The 23,687-nt window shown below is 40.0% G+C and overlaps 1 protein-coding gene across 3 annotated transcripts in view; it reads right to left on the minus strand.

Annotated features, from left to right (window-relative positions):
* Positions 1-23,687, minus strand: part of mcph1 (microcephalin 1) — a 53,466-nt gene that overhangs the window by 27,448 nt on the left and 2,331 nt on the right. The window contains exons 1-13 of one of the 3 annotated variants that reach the window (XM_014213773.2): positions 23,222-23,503; positions 9,236-9,303; positions 9,028-9,119; positions 8,810-8,928; positions 8,490-8,574; positions 8,112-8,223; positions 7,907-8,038; positions 7,698-7,781; positions 6,429-7,595; positions 5,689-5,810; positions 1,220-1,257; positions 902-1,064; positions 629-706 (exon numbers count right to left, since the gene is read on the minus strand). In XM_014213773.2, the coding sequence (XP_014069248.2) occupies positions 629-706; positions 902-1,064; positions 1,220-1,257; positions 5,689-5,810; positions 6,429-7,595; positions 7,698-7,781; positions 7,907-8,038; positions 8,112-8,223; positions 8,490-8,574; positions 8,810-8,928; positions 9,028-9,119; positions 9,236-9,278 (2,235 nt within the window). In that variant the 5' untranslated portion in view covers positions 9,279-9,303; positions 23,222-23,503. Of the gene's footprint in view, positions 1-628; positions 707-901; positions 1,065-1,219; positions 1,258-5,688; positions 5,811-6,428; positions 7,596-7,697; positions 7,782-7,906; positions 8,039-8,111; positions 8,224-8,489; positions 8,575-8,809; positions 8,929-9,027; positions 9,120-9,235; positions 9,304-9,543; positions 10,473-23,221; positions 23,504-23,687 lie in introns of those variants that run through there. The other 2 variants (XM_014213764.2, XM_014213755.2) reach the window with 2 other exon arrangements.

Raw genomic sequence — 23,687 nt, forward strand, 5'->3', positions numbered from 1 at the left:
GCTTTAACACAAAACATAAAATATTTGTTTTAATGTCTGATGTGTCATATGCCTCTGCTTTAAAAATGCCTTTAACTTTCAATTCAGTTAGATTCTCTGCAAATATCAGATGTTTTTCAGGAACTGCCAGGAAGCCATTTACCTCAACACTATCCACAAGACAGAGGAATCAGACAGATGGAGTATGTGTCAGGTAAAAATGCTGATTGGCCCCCCATCAAAAAAGCCTTTAGGGAATGTGTGGATTGTTTTGGCCACCACAACAGAACTGTGTGTGATTTCAAGAGGAAATGTGATGAGACATATTCTATACCAAAACACCCCTTCCCCTTCACAGATGCAGGACAAAGATTCATGAATGAAGGAGGACAGGAAGAGGCAACATCCACATCTGACACAGGATGCCGGAGTAAAAAACAACCGCCTTAAATTAATGAATGGCAATAAAATTAGCAGGTTTCCAACCCACTTCCTTCAGTTTGGAATTCCAGGTCTATGATAGTCAAAAAGATGGTAAACTGACTAGGCTATTTCATTATAAAAGCATAGATTTAACCAATTTGACCCCAAGGGCTATGCGTTTAGATATGAATGGTATACAATATTAGCAGAATCTTCAGTTACTTACAGATGCTGCTGGAAACTGATCTGAAAGTTCATATGGTTCTTCTGGAATCCATCGTCTTTGCTCCAAACACCACAAAATCTGTTTAGGGGAAAATTACTAGAGTTTACCATTGGCCAGAATTTTTGAGCTGTGGAGTTTATGGATGTCAAAATCATGTGTAATGTACAATGTACTGTACAACGTGTGCTAAACAGTGTTGTGTTCTTCAACTAACACTCAAACCATCTAACATCAGCTAATTCATGTTGCCAAAGACCCACAGAAATAACATACCCACTCAAAAGAGAGGATCCAACAGCCACGGGCGATGCCCAGGAGAATGTTGAGGGTCCGTCGGTGGCCCCCTGACACCACGTGGGTTGTGCTCTCACACACCTGGGCCACCACTGAGAACCCACCCAGAGCTCTGACCACCTGGGTCACTGTGTGCTGCTTTCTGAGGAACCAGAGGAGAAAAGAGGAAAGCCTGAAATGGGATTTCTAAATACCTAGGTTAGTAGGTTGAGAAGGCAAAGCATTGGATTCAACAAGACACTATCAAATATTAATCTGTTCAAAAGGTGGATGTGTCATACAGCTGGATATACTTACTCGGTGGGCATGCTTGTCATAACTAATGTCCTTAGAGTCTGAAATGAAAAATCAACCAAATGTAAACCAATTATATGCACATGAGAGTACATTCGCATGGAGTGAGGTTCAATACAAAGTACACACCTAAAAATTACCATGGGATAATAGCATTGATAAAGGCATTATCAGTTTTCAATAGTTTCCTTATTGCTTTCCATTGTTAATATTGAGGGGCAACACAGTGGTACAGCTCTGGATAGGTAAACAGTATCTCGCTCATTTTCACAAAAAAAACACCACATGCCGGATATCTGCATATTTGATGTGTGAAAAGGAAATGAAACCCAAGGCCATGAACAGTGATAAACAGGCAGGAGAGCACCGGTATTGAAATAGAATTGTAGGTTAGTGTGGTTCTGTCCCATCCATATCATGTACTGAAGCAGTGCCGTGGTCCCCCACACAGCAAGCCATCAGCACTGAACACCTGATCGCCAGTTAGAGAGACTGACAGGGTGACCAGGCTCTTTCCTGTCAGGAACCGCTCTCCAGTCCCCGAGCAGGAAGTCTGGGGTGAAGGCCTCCTGAGTAGAGGGCAGCCAAAGCAGCCCACCAGTACACAGCCTCATATATGACTGCTTTACAGGCATAACAGGGTGTCCGTGACATCAATATGTGGCCAGGTGTGATCACTAATAAAAAGGTTGCTTGTTGCGTATTAGCAATGCGGGGGTGGAAACTGGCAGCATACGGTAGGAGCTGAGGTAGTTTAAAACAGGCATTAGGATGAGAAGAAGCTAACACAGTATATTGACTGAGCTGAGGATTGTTTGACATTTTATCCGAGGGCCGTCATGACTCAAATAAATAACTTAGTTAGAAATACAAAATAATTTACTGTGCCCAACCCCGCTATAAAGAAGTCCTTGCTTTTCATTTGAAGGTTTTCAACAAGAACACCTAGAGCCTCCGTGACAAATAACCCTGTTACTCTACCATACCCAACATAAACTCAGCAAAAAAAGAAAGTCCTCTCACTGTCAACTGCATTTATTTTCAGCAAACTTAACATGTGTAAATATTTGTATGAACATAAGATTCAACAGACATAAATTGAACAAGTTCCACAGACATGTGACTAACAGAAATGGAATAATGTGTCCCTGAACAAAGGGGGGGGGTCAAAATAAAAAGTAACAGTAAGTATCTGGTGTGGCCACCAGCTGCACTGCATCTCCTCCTCATGGACTGGAGGAAATTTGCCAGTTCTTGCTGTGAGATATTACCCCACTCTTCCACCAAGGCACCTGCAAGTTCCCAGACATTTCTGGGGAGAATGGCCCTAGCCCTCACCCCCCAATCCAACAGGTCCCAGATGTGCTCAATGGGATTGAGATCCGGGCTCGTCGCTGGCCATGGTAGAACACTGACATTCCTGTCTTGCAGGAAATCACACACAGAACTAACAGTATGGCTGGTGGCATTGTCATGCTGGAGGGTTGTCAGGATGAGCCTGCAGGAAGGGTACCACATGACGGACCCTCCACCTCCAAATCAATCCCGCTCCAGAGTACAGGCCTCGGTGTAACGCTCATTCCTTTGACAATAAACGCGAATCTGACCATAACCCCTGGTGAGACAAAACCGCGACACATCAGTGAAGAGCACCTTTTGCCAGTCCTGTCTGGTCCAGCAATGGTGGGTTTGTGCCCATAGGTGACGTTGTTGCCAGTGATGTCTGGTGAGGACCTGCCTTACAACAGGCCTACAAGCCCTCAGTCCAGCCTCTCTCAGCCTATTGCGGACAGTCTGAGCACTGATGGAGAGATTGTGAGTTCCTGGTGTAACTAGGGCTGTAGTTGTTGACATCCTGTACCTGTCCCGCAGGTGTGATGTTCGGATATACCGATCCTGTGCAGATGTTGTTACACGTGGTCTGCCACTGCGAGGACGATCAGCTGTCCGTCCTGTCTCCCTATAGCGCTGTTTTAGGCATCTCACAGTACGGACATTGCAATTTATTGCCCTGGCCATATCTGCAGTCCTCATGCCTCCTTGCAGCATGCCTAAGGCATGTTTACGCAGATGAGCAGGGACCCTGGGCATCTTTCTTTTGGTGTTTTTCAGTGTCAGTAGAAAGGCCTCTTTAGTGTTCTAAGTTTTCATAACTATGACCTTAATTGCCTACAGTCTGTAAGCTGTTAGTGTCTTAACGACCGTTCCACAGGTGCATGTTCATTAATTGTTTATGGTTCATTGAACAAGCATGGGAAACAGTGTTTAAACCCTTTACAATGAAGATCTGTGAAGTTATTTGGAACTTTACGAATTATCTTTGAAAGACAGGGTCCTGAAAAAGGGACGTGTCTTTTTTTGCTGAGTTTATAAAACACCCAAAATCCCTATATGAATGCACATAAAGGGATTAATTGGTGAAAAAGTTCTCAGCTTTCTTTAGTAAAGCTTGGCATGGTTTGTGTCATCATTAATCACAAAGGATTGTTCTTAGCTCAGTGCTGAAATAAGTTACTAATCTTTAAGATGGACATAAACCATCACCACTGTGATGATGCTGATTAAGTGACATGGAAAATAATGCAGCTGCTGCTAATACCAAAGAAAGGTATTTATCAGGGGGGAAATGTTTTCAGTAGCAATTGTGTGTGCTACTGAGCAAGAGAATGCTTTTCAGACTTCAAAACAAGGCCACGAGGACTTTGTTAGAGGGGACAACTCTAAAGCACTAGCAGTTCTATTCACTTTTCACTTATTCAACAAGAAACAAACTACAAGGAATTTCAGCAGCTACGTTTTAATGGTTCCTCAAGGGGAATTTTTGGCTTCATTTATGCAATGGACATGTTCTTGCAGCAGTTGAAGAATGGGTCCACACTAAATAAACATGAGACAAAGAGTTGGTGAACTGTTGCACCAGGCTCCATTTCAATGTGCCTCACACAAATGAAGGAAATTCTTTTGGGTATGACGAGGTCCCCTTGATGGCCGGTCTATGCAAACTGAAATGACTCAGGCCCTATTCATACAGTGAGAGAGGTCAACTTCCATAGGCACTTGTCCTAATCTATCTGGGGGTCTGGGATGGCCAATTATAACTGAAAAAAAAATCACCTTTGAGAGTACAAAAATCTGATTACAACTTGTCACAATTGAACAGTGAGTTAATTTGCAAAGGCCGTGCATAGAAAAACTTCAATCACATGGTTAGGCTACATGCTATGAATAAAGTGGTTATGACATATTTCCTGTAGTTCTTTAAGGAGACATAGACAATGCCATCGTATAGAGCCAAGTACTTAGGTAAAATCAACTCATTTCTACTTTAGGGCATCATACACATGCTGCATGATACACATACAGGACAACTCCCCTAGCTGCTAAGGGTACAAAGTACACATCAGATGCCATGCTTCATCAATCCAAACAACTTTTCACCAAATATGAGTTATTTTAAAATGACTTTTAGTGAGTATTAAAATCACTATGCTGTAATGCCTCAGTAAACTATTTTACAAAACCATTGATTGACTAAATTTGATTCGTATGATACTGTCTAAAGAACAAAGAGGCTAAAAGTGGTTTCTGTCATGGCTGTTGCACATTACTTCTTTCCACTTTTGGTTAGACTACCTTTGTCCAGATGCTGAGGGGGATGGAGTCTAACCCAAACAAAGCACTCCATAACCTCATGAGTGATCTTCTTACGTGGGCTGTTCTGTGAAGGTTGCACCTGCAACCTAGCACAGAAAACCAATACCATCTTTCACAGTTGTAAAACAAGGGGCCAGTTTTCCAGACCCTGCTAATTAAACTATTTCCTGGAATTAAAAATAAACTAATTTGGGGGTAGAAGTAACTTGACAGTGTTATAGTAAAATCACAATTAATAATTTAAACTAATATTTAATCTCGATCATGTAACGATGAAAGAATATTATGCATTCCGTGATACAGTTCACATGGGAATTCAAACAAGGTTCCTAGGGAAGATGAAAGCCATTTTCACCATAGTGTTAAAAGCTAAAGTTTTGTTCAGGTTGAGAGAACACAAAGAGCTGAGCCAGGTGCATTTTCACAGACAAGGATGTTGTGCTACCAACATGGAGGTAACACACAGGAACCCCTGAAGACTACACAGACAGAGCCCCTGTGGCAGCAGCTTCAAAGACAACCATGAATACTCATGCGTGTACTGCACACTTTCTGAGCAGCTGTATTCAAAAGGAATGGAACACAAAGGCAAAAAGATGCCACTCTTCCTCCACGGTTTGGTTTTACCAAGAGATAGAGGACAAGTTTATAAAGTTTAGGTTTCATATTTAATTCACACTGTTAGGTTAATCAATATCTAAGAAAAAAATCTGAACCATAACATTGTTGAAAATGCTATTGTATGTTTATAGTCTGTTTAAATGCTGTGCTATAACAATTACAGCAAACACCACAACAGCAACTTAGAAGATGGTTACCTTTGTATTTTTGTCCATGCTCTTCTCCACCACATTGACTTGTCCTTTCTGTTTGCTTAAATTGTCAGAAATTGTGTCCGTAACACCAGCTGTTGCAGCATATGCAGTCCCTCTGCCTACAACTGAAAACGTTGAAAACGTTACAAAACAACACACACAGGTGCATTTTCTTCCTGCTGAATGCTGATTCACTTGTGCTTATGTGTTTACGGCTATCATGCGAACAGATATTGTCAGTAAGGTTATTCTGGAACGAAAGGTTAACATCTGTTTATTAGAAAATGTACCATCACATCAGTATTAAAACAGTTAATGTAATCAATTTTCCAATTGTGCTGGAATGACACTAGGCTATACTAAAACTTAAATTCACAGTATGATTAACTTACATAGCCAAACATTTTCCAATATGAAAGTACATATTTTCAGCTTTTGCTTCACAAAATACTGATCAAGGTAATAATTCTGATGTGGATAATAAGTGCTATGCCGTTGCTGTGATAAAACCCCAGTTTTGGACACTTGCAGAGAAAAGATTGTAAACATTCATGTGGATAATGAAACCATGAACTACAGTACCAATTTCAAAGCACATTATTACTACCTGAGAGTCTAAGGTGTTTTATGTTGATCAGTTATATTGATTAGTAAAACAATCTCTTAAATGCTATTGCATTGATTATATTGATAACATGGTAACATCCCAACATAGTAATATTTAGGTTTTAGAATTCACATACTTTCCAAACGTGGGCTACTTTTCCCTTTATTGTCCTTGTGCCGAGGTAGGATATATGAACTGTTTTGCTTATCTAGTGATTTTTTGGCAGCTGTCAAATTTGGTTTTGAAAGTTGTGTGGGATCTGTTGACGCGCTCTGCTTCTCAGGGGCACAAGTCAGTTCATCGGCTGAGTCTTTAGGCACTCTGGAGAACGGCAATGTGCTTTGTGCACTTCTTTTAGTCACAGTTTGTTTTGTATTATCGTCCTCTGAGGATGCAAGTCCTTTTGTATCCTGGTGTGGGTGCTCGTGTTGAGACAACATGCTGCTTACACTTGGCACCCCATGTTTTCTCTTTTTGGCACTGGCCGACTCAGACCCTGTGGTTTCACTCTTGCCCCTCTTCCTCTTCCCAGGGCTAGGCTGAGGCTCCAGTTCAAAGGGAACAAGAACCTTCGACTCTGAGGGCATGCAGGGCAAAAGGAGACTTTGTTGTCTCCGCGGGTTGTTAGCTTGAGAGAAGAAGTCCTCAAATACCCCATCATAATCATCATATGCACAGGAGGAGGCATGAGAGTAATTTGAGGCAGTGCAAGATCTTTCCAAAGCAGGAAGCAAGGATTTTCTTCGTTGGCTCACTTTTGATTTCAGTGTGGTCATCTTTACAGACGTTTGATGAGGCATATTGGGGTTTTCTGGTAAAATTTTATCAGAACGGCGACTAGAAATGCTAGAAATGTCCAGATCAACAGTTGGCTTACTTTCTGGAAGAGACTGTGGTGTTCTGCTTTTCCTAACAGGTGGTGTGACTTTTGCCATGTTACTTCTGCTGGTTGATCGTCTACTTTTTCCCACTTCAAAACTGTCAAACGTAAACACTGATTGCACACTCTTGCTACCCTCCGGGAGGTCATCCAGGCATGGACTCTCTAAAGACATGTGTTTCTTGATGCCATCACTTTTGATCGAGGTCCTTTTAGGATTTTTGTCTTGTTTATTTGCTTTTTCTTTAGCCGGTGAATTGGGTAACGGACTTGTCTTTTGTCTTGGCACAACACTGCAAGGTGACATCCAAGGTTTCTGAAAGTCTTTCTTGTGCTGTGTTTCAATGGTGTCTTCATGTTGCTTCTCTCCATCTGTCTTATTTGAGCCAAAAGATGCATTAAAATCCTCATCCGGTTCTTCATCTGCATAGGGAAAGATATGCCAATATGATAATTAGAAAAGATATTAAACTTATAGCATTATATAAATGACTACATCAATGCATCTTATGTCCAAGTACTTACACAGTTGTTGCAAAAAAGAGCGGGATGGTGTATTCCCAAGAGGAGGCTTGAGCTCAGGTGATAACCTAGATTGCATCTGTGAAGCTGAGAGAAATCATTAACTAGAGTTGCCACATATCTCAGCTCTTTCACAGACTCTGGCCCATGTTTTGCAGGTGCTAAACATACTAGACACATCAAACAATAGGCCATAGACACATAAAACATACCTGTCGGGGAAAGGTTTTCCCTTTTTTCTCTCATTTCTTTCAGGCGCTGTGCCATGGACTCAGACCTTTTCATAGAAGGACTGTAAACTATTCCGTTCTCTTCGTCGATAATGTAAGGGGACACATCTGTAACTATACAGAAATACATTTCAATATGAAACCACATCCACGCACAAAATGCCAGATATGAGGAGAGATTTCTTACTAAGAGGTGATTTTGGCACTAGGTCTTTGATCATCTTGTCCAGTTTTTTTTTCATGCGCCTGTCATTCTCAGGGGTCCTCGGAGGGGTGTCTCTTGGCTGCATACAACGATGCTGTATGAAAGAAAATATATAATATTATTTGGGATTTGGATGAATCTCATAAAAAAAACTTTAAGACCCTTTCAATAAATACACTTAATTAAACCAAGACAAATTATTAATGTTCTTTGGCAAAAAGTTCTTGCTCAACTATTACAATTTTTAAGAAATAAAATAAACATAGTTTAACTCCAGACAGCCAAGTAGTTGACAGTGATCAAAGAAAAGTTATGTACAGTAATTATTTTAACCTAGCAAAGAATTGTACATTTGCTTACCACCCTTTTCTTGAGTGCTGGATTGACTTCATCATTTAATGCCGGACACAACTCTTCATTAACATGTTCACCATCATCTTTACATCTGCATTAATAAACAAAAACAACATGAGTGATAGGATAACAGAGCGCCCAACTATTTTATTTGTCAGTCAGTGACACCTTGTGGCTGGTGTAATAATTGCAAAAACAAAATGGTCATATCACTGACTTGTCATCACAATGACCAAAATATATTGAAGATACATTGTTGCCATTGCTATGATGATGCACTTTAAAGAAAATAAAGAATATACACAGAAATTAAGCTTGAGGTTTACCTGGCCACCCAAAGGACAGACACAAGTTTCACACCAGTCTTCTTGGCTTTATTCCAGGTGGCTTGATGGCCATTTTTAAAGACTACGTGGGTGACTTGTTTATTGAAGGTTTTTGATACCTGGAATTATACAGGGAAAATCACAATGTGAAACTGCACATAGTAAAAACAAACTTCTGTGTAGTTAGCTAGCAGTGTAGCTAAAAAAGGGTAACTCACCTCAACTCCCATATCCTGCAGCTGCTGGATGAATGGTTTAGAGTAATTCTCTGTTTTACTTGATGACCACACGTCAACGTAGGCAACAACATCTAGAGAAAATATCAAACCCCCACACTTAATTCGCAGAAAAAGTTGAAAATACATGAAAAGGCTGTAGCTAGTTAGGCAAGCTAATCAAAGCATGAAAGGTGTACACATAATTTACCTTTTAGAATAGCAGCACAGTTAGGCCTACTGTTTGAGGTCATTTGAATCTCTTCCTGAAGGATTTCCCTACAAATCAGAGAAAAATAAGTAACCAAGTTAAATTTAGGGAAGGAAAGTGCAGTCAGTTAGTTGGTGAAATGCTGCGGGGGACGTGCTTCTGGCAAGCAACAAACCATCTGATGACATGTAACTTTAAGGCTACACCCACATGCAAACCGAAACTCAAAACTAGCTAGCTTGCTCTCCAGAATCTAAGGCATTAACAAGTCATTCTGTTTTATCCCAAAGGTTCTCAGCTATAAGCACCGCTTAAGGCCCGCCGATTGTAGCGGTCTTATGCCACGATTTTGCTGTCCCAAACTCTTAGGTAGTAAATGGTTGTCGGACGACTTGGCTTGTTCAGCGTGACAGGGTCTAGATCTGCCGATTAAGTACTACTACGTGTGGTCGTAGGCGCCGACAAAGTTCTGGCAACGTCAGAAATGTTGAGCCTTTATCGTGTATGCCCTAGTGTGGTTGGTGTTATGAGCCGATCCCGATGACTGACCAATAGGAACACGGCCCTAATTATCTTGTTCAAGCTACTACATGACATCTTAAAATCAGGCTACCTAATGGGGTTTTGAAAAGTCACAAAAATCAGCAAATCAAAATGAATGTTCTTCCACAGCGACCATTTATTTCTGAGTTCAGGCATATGAAGTATGCATGTGAAAACTATTTCTAAGATGCATACTTCCAGCATTTTCAAACTCGCTTCACTCGCACATATGCATAGAGTGAGGCTTGCGCTGCTTTGATGGAACATACACCGCTGCAGTTGACATAGCTTACATCGGCTGACATATTCTGCGATTGACATGCGAGGTTATGACGACAAAACTGAAACAAATCGTACAGGTTGATATCAAGATCATGATTTGGTAACATTGCACAGTGTGACATGTCATAATCGTAAAATACTAAATCTGACGTACAGTGTGGGAACGATTGTTAGGGCGCAGACATGAGCATCTCGTCATTATACACAGATCTATGGTGTAATTGGGAAGGTGCACAGAAATAAACCACATCCATGTTCTCCTTTGGTAGGTATTTTCATTATTAAACATGCAATGAACTACAAGGAGGGAAAAGTACACAGACAGAACTCTTGTTAATGGGTATGCACAAAAACAAGAAAGAGAGAACTCAACATTACATTTAAAGTACTCAATCAGTGTAGTCTGATGGGCATTGACTAGAGCAGTGGATGGAGTAAGGTATAGTTTCTGACGTCGCTATGCGCAGGATAGCTGAGAATCCGTAAGAGATGATCTGTGCCTTGACTTGTTATATTTCGTCACTGAAAATGTCTATTCACATACATAGGTTGACTCAAACAGTACAAACATCTTCCGAGCATGACTCCTAATCTTTGGAAAGTTTTGTTCGAGAGATGCATAGAACCTCGTCAGTGACATTGTTTTGAATAGTTCCCCAATCACTGCATCAGACTGAAGATCGCTAAGCTCAAGTTGCAGGTCAGTGGGAGCGTTATCCACGTTGAAAGTGAAAGGAGAGGAAACCAACAGCATGTCATTTTCCAACACTTTGAAATCCTCAAAACGAGGAGAAAACTCACGGTTCAAAGCACGCAGCAGTGATGTATACTTCTCCCGCTGGTCATCTGATAGGGAACAGACTAGTAGTGTTGGAAGGCGAATGAGATTGTTGGCTTCTACTTGGCGGGTCAGGAGTAATTTTCCCTTGAAGGCTTTGACAAGGCTGTGCATCTGATGTGCAAAAAGGCCCTTCCCTTGTATTTTGGAATTCAGTTAATTCATGAGGGCCATGATGTCCACAGTGAAGGCAAAAATCAGCCAACCATTCTTTATCTTGCAGTTGAGAGAAATCCACATATTTTCCTTTCATATGCAAAAACTCAGCAAGCTCCAACTTCAGGTCCCACACCCTTTTAAGCACTTTCCCCAAACTCAGCCATCTCACGTTTGTGTGGTAGGGGAGATCTGCATGACCTGACTCGGTCTCTTCCAACAGTGAGACAAACTGCATGTGGTTTAAAGATTTTGCTCTAATCAAGTTCACCACTTTAGTGACTGTATCCACAACATGGCTCATTTTCAGAACACATTTACAGAGCACCTCCTGATGAATAATGCAATGCAGGAAAATCATTTTCTGATCTGGTTTGAGCTTAGCTACTTGATCTTGTATCCTTTTCAAAAGGCCAACGTTTTTTCCTGTCAAGTTTGGGCACCCATCAGTGGTCACGCTGGATAACTTTTTAAAACTCAGTCCCAGCTTTGCCAAACACTTATTAACCTCCTCCAACTAATATTTCCCTGTGGTTGTGCTCTTCATTGACCTCACTGAAGCTCCTTTGTAATTTCAAAGTCTGGGGTTATGCCTCGTAAGAATATCAACAACTGCGCCGTGTCACGTGCATCACTGCTCACATCCAGGGACAAGGGGAAATAGGTGAAATCCTTTACCTTGTCTTTCAACTGTTCCATATTCTCTGCGATGTCCTCAACACGCCGTGTCACTGTTCGTCTTGACAGGGAAACATTTTCAAAACAGCTCTTTCTTGTCAGGGCAAAGTATTGCTGCAGAGTCAATTAAACATTCTTTATTGAATTTGCCCTCAGCGAAAGGCTGAGTTGTTGAGCAATTTTGTGGGACAGTACATAGCTGGCTCTTGCAATTCCGTCATTTGCTGAATGCAGTTTTGTGAAAAGTCCTTGCTGCTTTTGCAACTGAGAAAGCAACTCTTTCGATGCACTTGCCCTCTGCTCAGAAGACAGATTCCTATATTTCTCTGCATGCTTTGTCTGGAAGTGTTGGGACAAGTTGTAGTCTTCAAGACAGCGATGCTCTCTTTGCGATGCTCTCTTTGCACACTAAGCACACAGCTTTCCCTGATACCTCAATAAATAAATATTTCGATGCACACTCTTGCTGGAACACCCTACATTCACTGTCTACTTTCCTTGAAAAACTAATTTTTGCACAATTTCTAGCTAGCTACTATTTGTAACTGTGACGCATGTGTCAGCCTGTCAGTCACTGTCTGTCCTCGTGCAGTTATTTATACGTGCCTTCAAAATAAATGTCCCACAAGCGGTGGGAGTTAAATCATTACACAAAGGCAAGTATTCATTGGGCTTTTCATTTAAACAACAAAAAACATTTTTCAAAACTTTACTAATCCCAAATTATTTATGTGATTTGAGCATGATTCCGCAGGCTGTATTGAGTGAGGCCTTTGCCCAGGCCTGCACTAAATTATGTCTGAGTGTTGGAGCATGCCCCTGGTTACCCGTAAAGAAAAATAAAAATAAAATGGTGCCGTCTGGTTTGCTTAATATAAGGAATATGAAACAATTTATATGTTTACTTCTAATACTTACAGTTGAAGTCGGAAGTTCACATACACTTAGGTTGGAGTCATTAAAACTAGTTTTTCAACCACTCCACAAATTTCTTGTTAACTTCTTTGGGAACGAGGGCAGTATTGAGTAGCTAGGATTAGAGGTCGACCGATTATGATTTTTCAACGCCGATACCGATTATTGGAGGACCAAAAAAGGCCGATACCGATATCGGCCAATTTTTTTATATTTATTTGTAATAATGACAGTTACAACAATACTGAATGAACACTTATTTTAACTTAATATATAAATACAATCAATTAGCCTCAAATAATGAAACATGTTCAATTTGGTTTAAAAGTGTTGGAGAAGAAAGTAAAAGTGCAATATGAGCCATGTAAGAAAGCTAACGTTTAAGTTCCTTGCTCAGGACATGAGAACATATGAAAGTTGGTGGTTCCTTTTAACATGAGTCTTCCATATTCCCAGGTAAGACGTTTTAGGTTGTAGTTATTATAGCAATTATAGGACTATTTCTCTCTATACGATTTGTATTTCATATACCTTTGACTATTGGATGTTCTTATAGACACTTTAGTATTGCCAGTGTAACAGTATAGCTTCCGTTCCTCTCCTCGCTCCTACCTGGGCTCGAACCAGGAACACATCGACAACAGCCACCCTCGAAGCAGCGTTACCCATGTAGAGCAAGGGGAACAACTACTCCAAGTCTCAGAGAGAGTGACGTTTGAAATGCTATTAGCGCGCACCCGCTAACTAGCTAGCCATTTCACATCGGTTACACCAGCCTAATCTTGGGAGTTGATAGGCTTTAAGTCATAAACAGCGCAATGCATTGCGAAGAGCTGCTGGCAAAACGCACGAAAGTGCTGTTTGAATCAATGCTTACGAGCCTGCTGGTGCCTACCACTGCTCAGTCAGACTGCTCTATCAAATCATAGACTTAACCTCTCTGGGGTATGTGGGACACACTATTCAACAGCCAGTGAAATAGCAGGGCGCCAAATTCAAAACAACAAAAATCTCATAATTCAAATTTCTCAAACATACACTTCTCGTTAATCCAACCACATTGTCAAATTACAAAAAGGCTTTACGGCGAAAGCATAACATTAGATTATGTTAGGACAGCCCAGAGACAAGAAAAACCACACAGCCATTTTCCAAGCAAGGAGAGGCGTCACAAAAAACAGAAATACAGCTAAAATTAATCACTAATGGCACTTCATCAGATGGCACTCATAGGACTTCATGTTACACCATACATGTATGTTTTGCTCGATAAAGTTCATATTTATATCCAAAAAACCCATTTTACATTGGCGTGTAATGTTCAGAAATGTTTTGCCTCCCAAAACTTCCGGTGAATGAGCACATCAATTTACAGAAATACTCATCATAAACGTTGATAAAATATACAACTGTTATTCAAAGAATTATAGATACACTTCTCCTTAATGCAACCGCTGTGTCAGATTTCAAAAAGGCTTTATGGCGAAAACAAATTTTGCAATAATCTGAGTACAGCGCTCAGATATCAAAACAAGCCATACCCGCCATTTTGGAGTCAACAGAAATTACAAAAATTACATTATAAATATTCACTTACCTTTGATGATCATCAGAATGCACTCACAGGAATCCCAGTTCCCCAATAAATGTTTGTTTTGTTCGATAAAGTCCATCATTTATGTCCAAATACCTCCTTTTTGTTCGCGCATTTAGTCCACTACTCGAAATGCAGGAAGCGCACGCAAAATGTCACGACGAAAAGTCAAAAAAAGTTATATTTACGTTCATAGAAACATGTCAAACGATGTATAGCATCTATCTTTAGGATGTTTTTATCATAAATCTTCAGCAATATTCCAACCGGACAATTCCAATGTCTTCAAAAAAGAAAAGGAACGCAGCTAACCACCACGTGAGCGCGCGCCACTGAGCTCATGTCATTTTCTCACTCATCTACTTCCAGGAGCTCTTATTCTCTCCCTATTCACAGTAGAAGTGTGAAACAACGTTCTAAAGACTGTTGACATCTAGTGGAAGCCTTAGGAAGTGCAAAATGAATCCTAAGTCACTGTATAGGCAATCACTTGAAAAACTACAAACCTCAGATTTCCACACTTCCTGGTTGGATTTTTCTCAGGTTTTTGCCTGCCATATGAGTTCTGTTATACTCACAGACATCATTCAAACTGTTTTAGAAACTTCAGAGTGTTTTCTATCCAAATCTAAATATTCCTGTTACATTGCACAACATTCAATGTTATGTCATAATTACGTAAAATTCTGGCAAATTAGTTCGCAACGAGCCAGGCGGCCCAAACTGTTGCATATACCCTGACTCTGCGTGCAATGAACGCAAGAGAAGTGACACAATTTCACCTGGTTAATATTGCCTGCTAACCTGGATTTCTTTTAGCTAAATATGTAGGTTTAAAAAGATATACTTGTGTATTGATTTTAAGAAAGACATTGATGTTTATGGTTAGGTACACGTTGGAGCAATGACAGTCCTTTTTCGCGAATGCACATCGCATCGATTATATGCAACGCAGGACAGGCTAGATAAACTAGTAATATCATCAACCATGTGTAGTTAACTTGTTATTATGATTGATTGTTTTTTATAAAGATAAGTTTAATGCTAGCTAGCAACTTACCTTGGCTTCTTACCTTGGCTCCTCGTGGAGTGCAATGTAAAGCAGGTGGTTAGAGCGTTGGACTAGTTAACCTTAAGGTTGCAAGATTGAATCCCCCGAGCTGACAAGGTAAAAATCTGTCGTTCTGCCCCTGAACAAGGCAGTTAACCGATTAAATACCGATTGTTATGAAAACGTGAAATCGGCCCTAATTAAAATCGGCCATTCCGATTAAATCGGTCAACCTCTAGCTTGGATGAATAAGATGCCCGGAGGAAACTGCCTGCTACTCAGGCCCAGAAGCTAGAATATGCATATAAGTAGTAGATATGGATAGAAAACACTCTAAAGTTTCCAAAACTCTTAAAATAATGTCTGTGAGTATAACAGAATTCATATGGCAGGCAAAAACCTGAGAAAAATACAACCAGGAAGTGGGAAATCTGAGGTATGTAGTTTTTTTAAGTGATTGTCTATCCAATATACTGTGTCTATGGGGTCAGATTGCACTTCCTAAGGCTTCCACTAGATGTCAACAGTCTTTAGAACGTTGTTTCATTCTTCTATTGTGAAAGGGGAGCGAATAAGAGCAGTTTCAACCAGGGGTCTGGTTGAAAGCCTTTAGTTGTTGATCGCACGTCATTTCCGTTCCCTTTCCTTTCTAAAGACAAAAGAATTGTCAGGTTGGAATATTATTGAAGGTTTATGATAAAAAACGTCCTAAAGATTGATTATATACATCGTTTGACATGTTTCTACTAACTATAATGGAACTTTTTTGACTTTTCGTCTGGACTTTGTGAGCGTGCCTTGTGCATTTGGATTACTGGACTAAAACGCACAAACAAAAAGTAGGTATTTGGACATAAAGATTAACTTTATCGAACAAAACGAACATTTGTCTAACATGGAGACCTGGGAGTGCCATCAGATGAAGATCATCAAAGTTAAGTGATTCATTTTAACGCTATTTCTGACTTTTGTGACACCTCTCCTTGGTTGGAAAATGGCTGTATGGTTTTCTGTGGCTAGGCACTGACCTAACATAATCGCATGGTGTGCTTTTCCCGTAAAGACTTTTTGAAATCAGACACTGTGGCTGGATTAACAAGAAGTTTATCTTTAAAATGGTGTATAATACTTGTATGTTTGAGGAATGTTAATTATGAGATATCTGTTGTTTGAATTTGGCGCCCTGCAATTTCACTGGCTGTTGGCGAGGTGGGACCATTTCCCAGAGAGGTTTTAACAAACTATAGTTTTGGCAAGTCGGTTAGGACATCTACTTTGTGCATGACACAAGTATTTTTCCAACAATTGTTTACAGATTATTTCACTGTATCACAATTCCAGTGGGTCAGAAGTTTACATACACTAAGTTATACACTATGTTAAAACAGCTTGGAAAAGACCAGAAAATAATGTTAAGCTTTAGATGCTTCTGATAGGCGAATTTACATCATTTGAGTCAATTGGAGGTGTACTTGTGGATGTATTTCAAGGCCTACCTTCAAACTCAGTGCCTCTTTGCTTGACATCATGGGAAAATCAAAACAAATAAGCCAAGACCTCTGGTTCATCCTTGGGAGCAATTTCCAAATGCCTGAAGGTACCACGTTCATCTGTACAAACAATAGTATGCAAGTATAAACACCATGGGACCCCACAGCTGTCATACCACTCAGGAAGGAGACGCGTTCTGTCTCCTAGAGATGAACGTACTTTGGTGCAAAAAGTGCAAGTCAATCCCAGAACAATAGCAAAGGACCTTGTGAAGATGCTGGAGGAAACAGATACAAAAGTATCTATATCCACAGTAAAATGAGTCCTATATTGACATAACCTGAAAGGCCACTCAGCAAGGATGAAGCCACTGTGCCAAAACCACCATTAAACAGCCAGACTACTGTTTGCAACTGCACATGGGGACAAAGATCGTACTTTTTGGAGAAAATGTCCTTCGGTCTGATGAAACAAAAATAGAATTGTTTGGGCATAATGACCATGGTTATGTTTGGAGGAAAAACGGGGAGGCTTGCAAGCCGAAGAACACCATCCAACCATGAAGCACGGGGGTGGCAGCATCATGTTGTGGGGGTGCTTTGCTGCAGGAGGGACTGGTGCACTTCACAAAATAGATGGCATCGTGAGGAAATTATGTGGATATATTGAAGCAACATCTCAAGACATCAGTCAGGAAGTTAAAGCTTGGTCGCAAATGGGTCTTCCAAATGGACAATGACCCCAAGCATACTTCCAAAGTTGTGGCAAAATGGCTTAAGGACAACAAAGTCAAGGTATTGGAGTGGCCATCACAAAGCCCTGACCTCAATCCTAGAGAAAATTTGTGGGCAGAACTGAAAAGGCGTGTGCGAGCAAGGAGGCCTACAAATCTGACTCAGTTACACCAGCTCTGTCAGGAGGAATGGGTCAAAATTCACCCAACTTATTGTGGGAAACTTGTGGAAGGCTACCTGAAACGTTTGACCCAAGTTAAACAATTTAAAGGCAATGCTACCAAATACTAATTGAGTGTATGTAAACTTCTGACCCACTGGGAATGTGATGAAAGAAATAAAAACTGAAATAAATCCTCTCTACTATTATTCTGACATTTCACATTCTTAAAATAAAGTGGTGGTCCTAACTGACCTAAGACAGGGAATTTTTACTAGGATTAAATGTCAGGAATTGTGAAAAACTGAGTTTAAATTTATTTGGCTAAGGTGTATATAAACTTCCGACTTCAACTGTAAGTATATTTGAGCAATTACATTTACTTTTGATACTTAAGTATATTTAAATTACTAAAGTAGTATTTTACTGTGTGACTCACTTTTACTTGAGTAAAAGTAAAGATACTTTAATAGAAAATGACTCAAGTATGACAATTGGGTACTTTTTCCACCACAACTTTTCTCCATCCTTTTCTCAGTGTAGCCAGCCTACTTTTCTTGGTGAAATGCAAGATAAACTTCATGCAAAACATTAGGAAACGTAGCTGTTTACATTATTGCTATGATAAACATTAGAAATATGATGGCCATGCCTAGGTTTTTGAAAAAACATATCTTGCTTTTTCATTGTAAGCTCATTTACTTGTGTGGCTGACAGTCAAATACTGTTGCACTTCTGTTGTCATCTGATGACAATGAAGCTATTTTCTGCCGAATGTGTTGCACTAATGTATATTCTGTGAAAGAAAACTATATATGCATGTGCCTGATCACTTTGCGGCAAAAAAAACTTGACTTTCAATGTAAAACGCAACCCGTCAATACACAGCTGGACTCACCTGCTCCCGCTTTCTCCGTTGTACTATTTACAAACAAACACTTGACTGGCTCAACTGTTCTGGAGAACTAAGGTAAGCTTCATACTGTAAAATAATATGACCGGTGATATGAAAAATGCAATCTGTTTTATCTCCTAACATATTGCACAATTTGACTGCAGGTATTTACTTAAATTGTTAAATATACAAATGTAAGGAAAAACGTTAAAAAAAATTGTTTCAACGATATAGAAAAACCATCCCATGGCTATTTCCAAATACCCCGGTATACCGCCCAAGCCTACTAGGCTGGCCACTCAACTACAATACATTTTGAATGCACCAAACAGCAATGCTGCATTCAACCGCACCAGTAATCCATGCAGTACTAAAAAAATTAAAAACATGTTTTAAGTTTAAATGTTACACAGGGCTCGACATGAAAATTGTTGGACAAGGGAATTATAGATTTAAGTTGTCAGGAAAAAAATAATTATGTACACAATATCAAACAATTGGGCTGCTCCAGATGCAATGTTTTGCTCACTGTCCTCTCAATTTCGGCAGAGCCCATGAGCGTTTAATTATTGTAGGCCTGCATTGACAGGTACGAGCAGTCTTTCAATCATGCAGTTGCGAGTTGAGTTTGAGATCAAAGCAAGCCGCATTTGCTGATCATTTCCATTGAGTCACTCGCAAATTTTTGTTATTTGCCCAGTTAAAGCAATGAAAATCCTGGAAATGTAATGGTGTGTGTATCACCTGCGTGTGTGCCAGTGGGCAGTTGCTTTGGGGTGTGCCAATTCATCTCATTGTGTCGCTTGCCTGTACTTTTTATTATGAACACATTTTTATTATTAGCGCTTGGATGGTTATCTCGGTAGTTAACCATTTAGCATACATTAATGTATCATTGTTATGTCCGATGTCCTAAAATAACTTCACACAGGCACTTGTGTATAGCCGCAAATGACTAGCACTCAGTTGATACGGGTGCCTTCTATTGTCAATACCAGTCATAATAATGGTTATTTTGTGAAGTGGTTATTTGCGTAACTTTTCATTCACCTTTTAACCTCTATGGGCTCAACAGCCAGTGTAATCCCGTGGCGCGATATTCAAATACCTCAAATGCAAAAACTTCAATTTTTCAAACATATGACTATTTTACACCATTTTAAAGACAAGACTCTCGTTAATCTAACCACACTGTCCGATTTCAAAAAGGCTTTACAACGAAAGCAAAACATTAGATTATGTCAGCAGAGTACCCAGCCAGAAATAATCAGACACCCATTTTTCAAGCTAGCATATAATGTCACATAAACCCAAACCACAGCTAAATGCAGCACTAACCTTTGATGATCTTCATCAGATGACAACCCTAGGACATTATGTTATACAATACATGCATGTTTTGTTCAATCAAGTTCATATTTATATCAAAAACCAGCTTTTCACATTAGCATGTGACTAGCATTCCGATCGAACACTGCCGGTGAATTTACTAAATTACTCACGATAAACATTCACAAAAAACATAACAATTATTTTAAGAATTATAGATACAGAACTCCTCTACAGCACTCGATATGTTCGATTTTAAAATAGCTTTTCGGTGAAAGCACATTTTGCAATATTCTAAGTAGATAGCCCGGCATCACAGGGCTAGCTATTTAGACACCCAGCAAGATTAGCACTCACCAAAGTCAGATTTACTATAAGAAAAATGTTATTACCTTTGCTGTTCTTCGTCAGAATGCACTCCCAGGACTTCTACTTCAACAACAAGTGTTGGTTTGGTCCCAAATAATCCATTGTTATATCCAAATAGCGGCGTTTTGTTCGTGAGTTCAAGACACTATCCGAAAGGGTAAATAAGGGTTACGAGCATGGCGCATTTCGTGACAAAATTCTAAATATTCCATTAGCGTACTTCGAAGCATGTCAACCGCTGTTTAAAATCAATTTTTATGCAATTTTTCTCGTAAAAAAGCGATAATATTACAACCGGGAAATCGTTTTTATTACAAAGAGAGTGAAAGTAAAAGCATGCTATCCCCTCATGCACGAGCCTCAGTCTAATGGGCCTCTGATAGAGCACTTGCCAAACGCGCTAATGTGTTTCAGCCTGGGGATGGAATTACATCGTTCAGCTTTTTCCCGCCTTCTGAGAGCCCATGGGAGCCGTAGGAAGTGTCACGTCATGCCAGAGATCCCCTGTATTTGTTAGAGATGATCAAGGAGGGCAAGAAATTGTCAGACAGGCCACTTCCTGTAAGGAATCTTCTCAGGTTTTGGCCTGCCAAATGAGTTCTGTTATACTCACAGACACCATTCAAACAGTTTTAGAAACTTTAGGGTGTTTTCTATCCAAAAGCCAATAATTATATGCATATTCTAGTTACTGGGTAGGAGTCGTAACCAGATTAAATCGGGTACGTTTTTTATCCGGCAGTGCAAATACTGCCCCCTAGCCCCAAAAGGTTAAGCCATTGTGTTACAGACCATTTTTTATTTTTGGACAAGCGACTTGAGCTTTTGGACAAAAATAAATAAAATCTGTCCTACTTGTCTGAAGGACAAGAGGCAAAAAAAGCCATGTTACAACAACCTAAAGCTACCTTTTTTGTTATTTGAAGTAATTAACCTCTCTGGGCTAGGCGGGACGAATTCGTCCCACCTACGTAACAGCCAGTGTAATCCAGTGGCGCGATTTTCAAATACCTTAAAAATCATATTACTTCAATTTCTCAAACATATGACTATTTTACAGCTATTTAAAGACAAGACTCTCGTTAATCTAACCACACTGTCCGATTTCAAAAAGGCTTTACAACGAAAGCAAAACATTAGATTATGTCAGCAGAGTACCCAGCCAGAAATAATCAGATACCCATTTTTCAAGCTAGCATATAATGTCACAAAAACCCAGAAGACAGCTAAATGCAGCACTAACCTTTGATGATCTTCATCAGATGACAACCCTAGGACATTATGTTATACAATACATGCATACAGAACTAGCATACCCCCGCAAACTTCCGGGGAATTTACTAACAATTTACTAAATTACTCACGATAAACGTTCACAAAAAGCATAACTTCCTGTACAGAATCTTCTCAGGTTTTGACCTGCCATTTGAGTTATGTTATACTCACAGACACCATTCAAACAGTTTTAGAAACTTTAGGGTGTTTTCTATCCAAAGCCAATAATTATATGCATATTCTAGTTACTGGGCAGGAGTAGTAACCAGATTAAATCGGGTACGTTTTTTATCCAGCCGTGTCAATACTGCCCCCTAGCCCTAACAGGTTAAATACTTTGATTAGGGTCGCAGCATATTACACACATCTGCAAGCATAGCAGCAAAGACTGGACAAATATTACTCATCTTTTGTTTTAATATGTTAAAATGCTAAATGCTAGTACATAGTGGGCATTATAAAAAGGGACATATGTTTTCTAATAAAACAATGGCCAGTTTGGGTCCCCCGCAAATTCGTTGTGGTTTTTAATATGGCCCGTGTGCTGATCGAGTTTGACACCCCTGTGCTAGTGAATCTATTTATGTAGCTAGATATTTATTAAGCAAGCTAAAAACCCAGACTCAAGTTAGCTAGCTAGCTGCTAGGAGGATGTCATGTCATTGGAGGAGTGGGTGAGTGACTTAATTTTCCCCCCTCATATCATTTTTGGGTGGCTACAGCTAGAGATGCAGGTGTCATTTGGTTAGCTAGCAAGAAATGTGAATCGCTTTGCTAGCTAGCTAGGCTGAACTTGTTATCCACAGTTAGCGTATCTCCTAGTTATCAATCAAATGTATTTGGCATTGATCAAATGGGCAGGTAGGCAGGCAAGTTCCCATTCAGTTTGCAAAAGGTGGGTTGAGACAAGCATGCATTGGCAGGCAAACTGCAGAAGGACGAGCAGGCTACTATTCCCCATCGTTTATCTAGCTGAAACAGTTTAAGAGGGTTTATCTAATGTTCCCTAATTAGATTTTTAGCTCATCTCGCTCTGGCTAGCATTAGTCGTTGATCTTGTTGATGGGCATAGGCAACTACGGGAGACAGCCTACCTTTTCATGGTTGTCTTGATCAATAGGACTGAAGTTCCCAAAATTTAACAAGACTCCCGTGGTATTTACATTTGTAGAAATCCATTGTGTATTTTGTGGCTTAGGGCAAACGTTTTCTAATGATCTAAAATCACGCTGTTGCTAATGCCTGTAAAAACACAGTCAATTTCAAAGTAAATTTATGGCAGGCCCATGTGGAAAATGGCTTATTTTTATATAGGCTTACTGTAGTTCTGATTGGCTATGGCACATCTGTCTGTGTTGACTCAGGTCCTGGACAAGACAGATGTTTTTATTTACTGCAGTGTATTAAAACATCCAAACGCACGGCCGCTTTCCCACTATATTGCAAACGAATTTTCACAAATGCCTTACTATATTCCCAAACGTTCTATGAATTTATGAAGAAAAAAATGAGTTATTCTTCCTGGGGGTGTATATGAACATATTTTAATAAGACTTCATGTTTGTGCTATTTTGTTTGTTTTTTTGCGCTGTTTAACATATTTTGTACATAATGTTGCTGCTACCGTCTCTTATGACTGAAAATAGCTTCTGGACATCTGAACTGGGATTACTCACCATGAACCTTTAACGACTCCGACGAGAAAGATATACTGCTCTCCAGGGAACAGGCATAGATCCCCGTCATTTGCGTGAAGAAAAGACGGAGGAAAAGAGGATGCAGATCGGGCTGCCTTTTGAGAATCGGTAGGCGTGCAAATAAACTCCCACGGCCATCAATTCTACTTGCTAACATGCAATCATTGGAAAATAAAGTTGATGACCGACGATTACGAGTATCCTAGCAACGGGAGATTAACAACTGTAACATCTTATGTTTCACCGAGTCGTGGCTGAATGACAACGCGGATAATATAGAGCTGGAGGGATTTTCAATGCACGAGAAGAACAGAGAAGCTACGTCTGGTAAGACGAGGGGTGGGGGGTGTGTGTGTCTTTTTGTCAATAACAGCTGGTGCCGCAATGTCTAATATTAAAAAAGTCTTGAGGTAGAGTATCTTATGATAAACTGTAGACCACACTA

The sequence above is a fragment of the Salmo salar genome, chromosome ssa01 (genome assembly GCF_905237065.1).
Source record: "Salmo salar chromosome ssa01, Ssal_v3.1, whole genome shotgun sequence".
NCBI classification, from domain to species: Eukaryota; Metazoa; Chordata; class Actinopteri; order Salmoniformes; family Salmonidae; genus Salmo; species Salmo salar.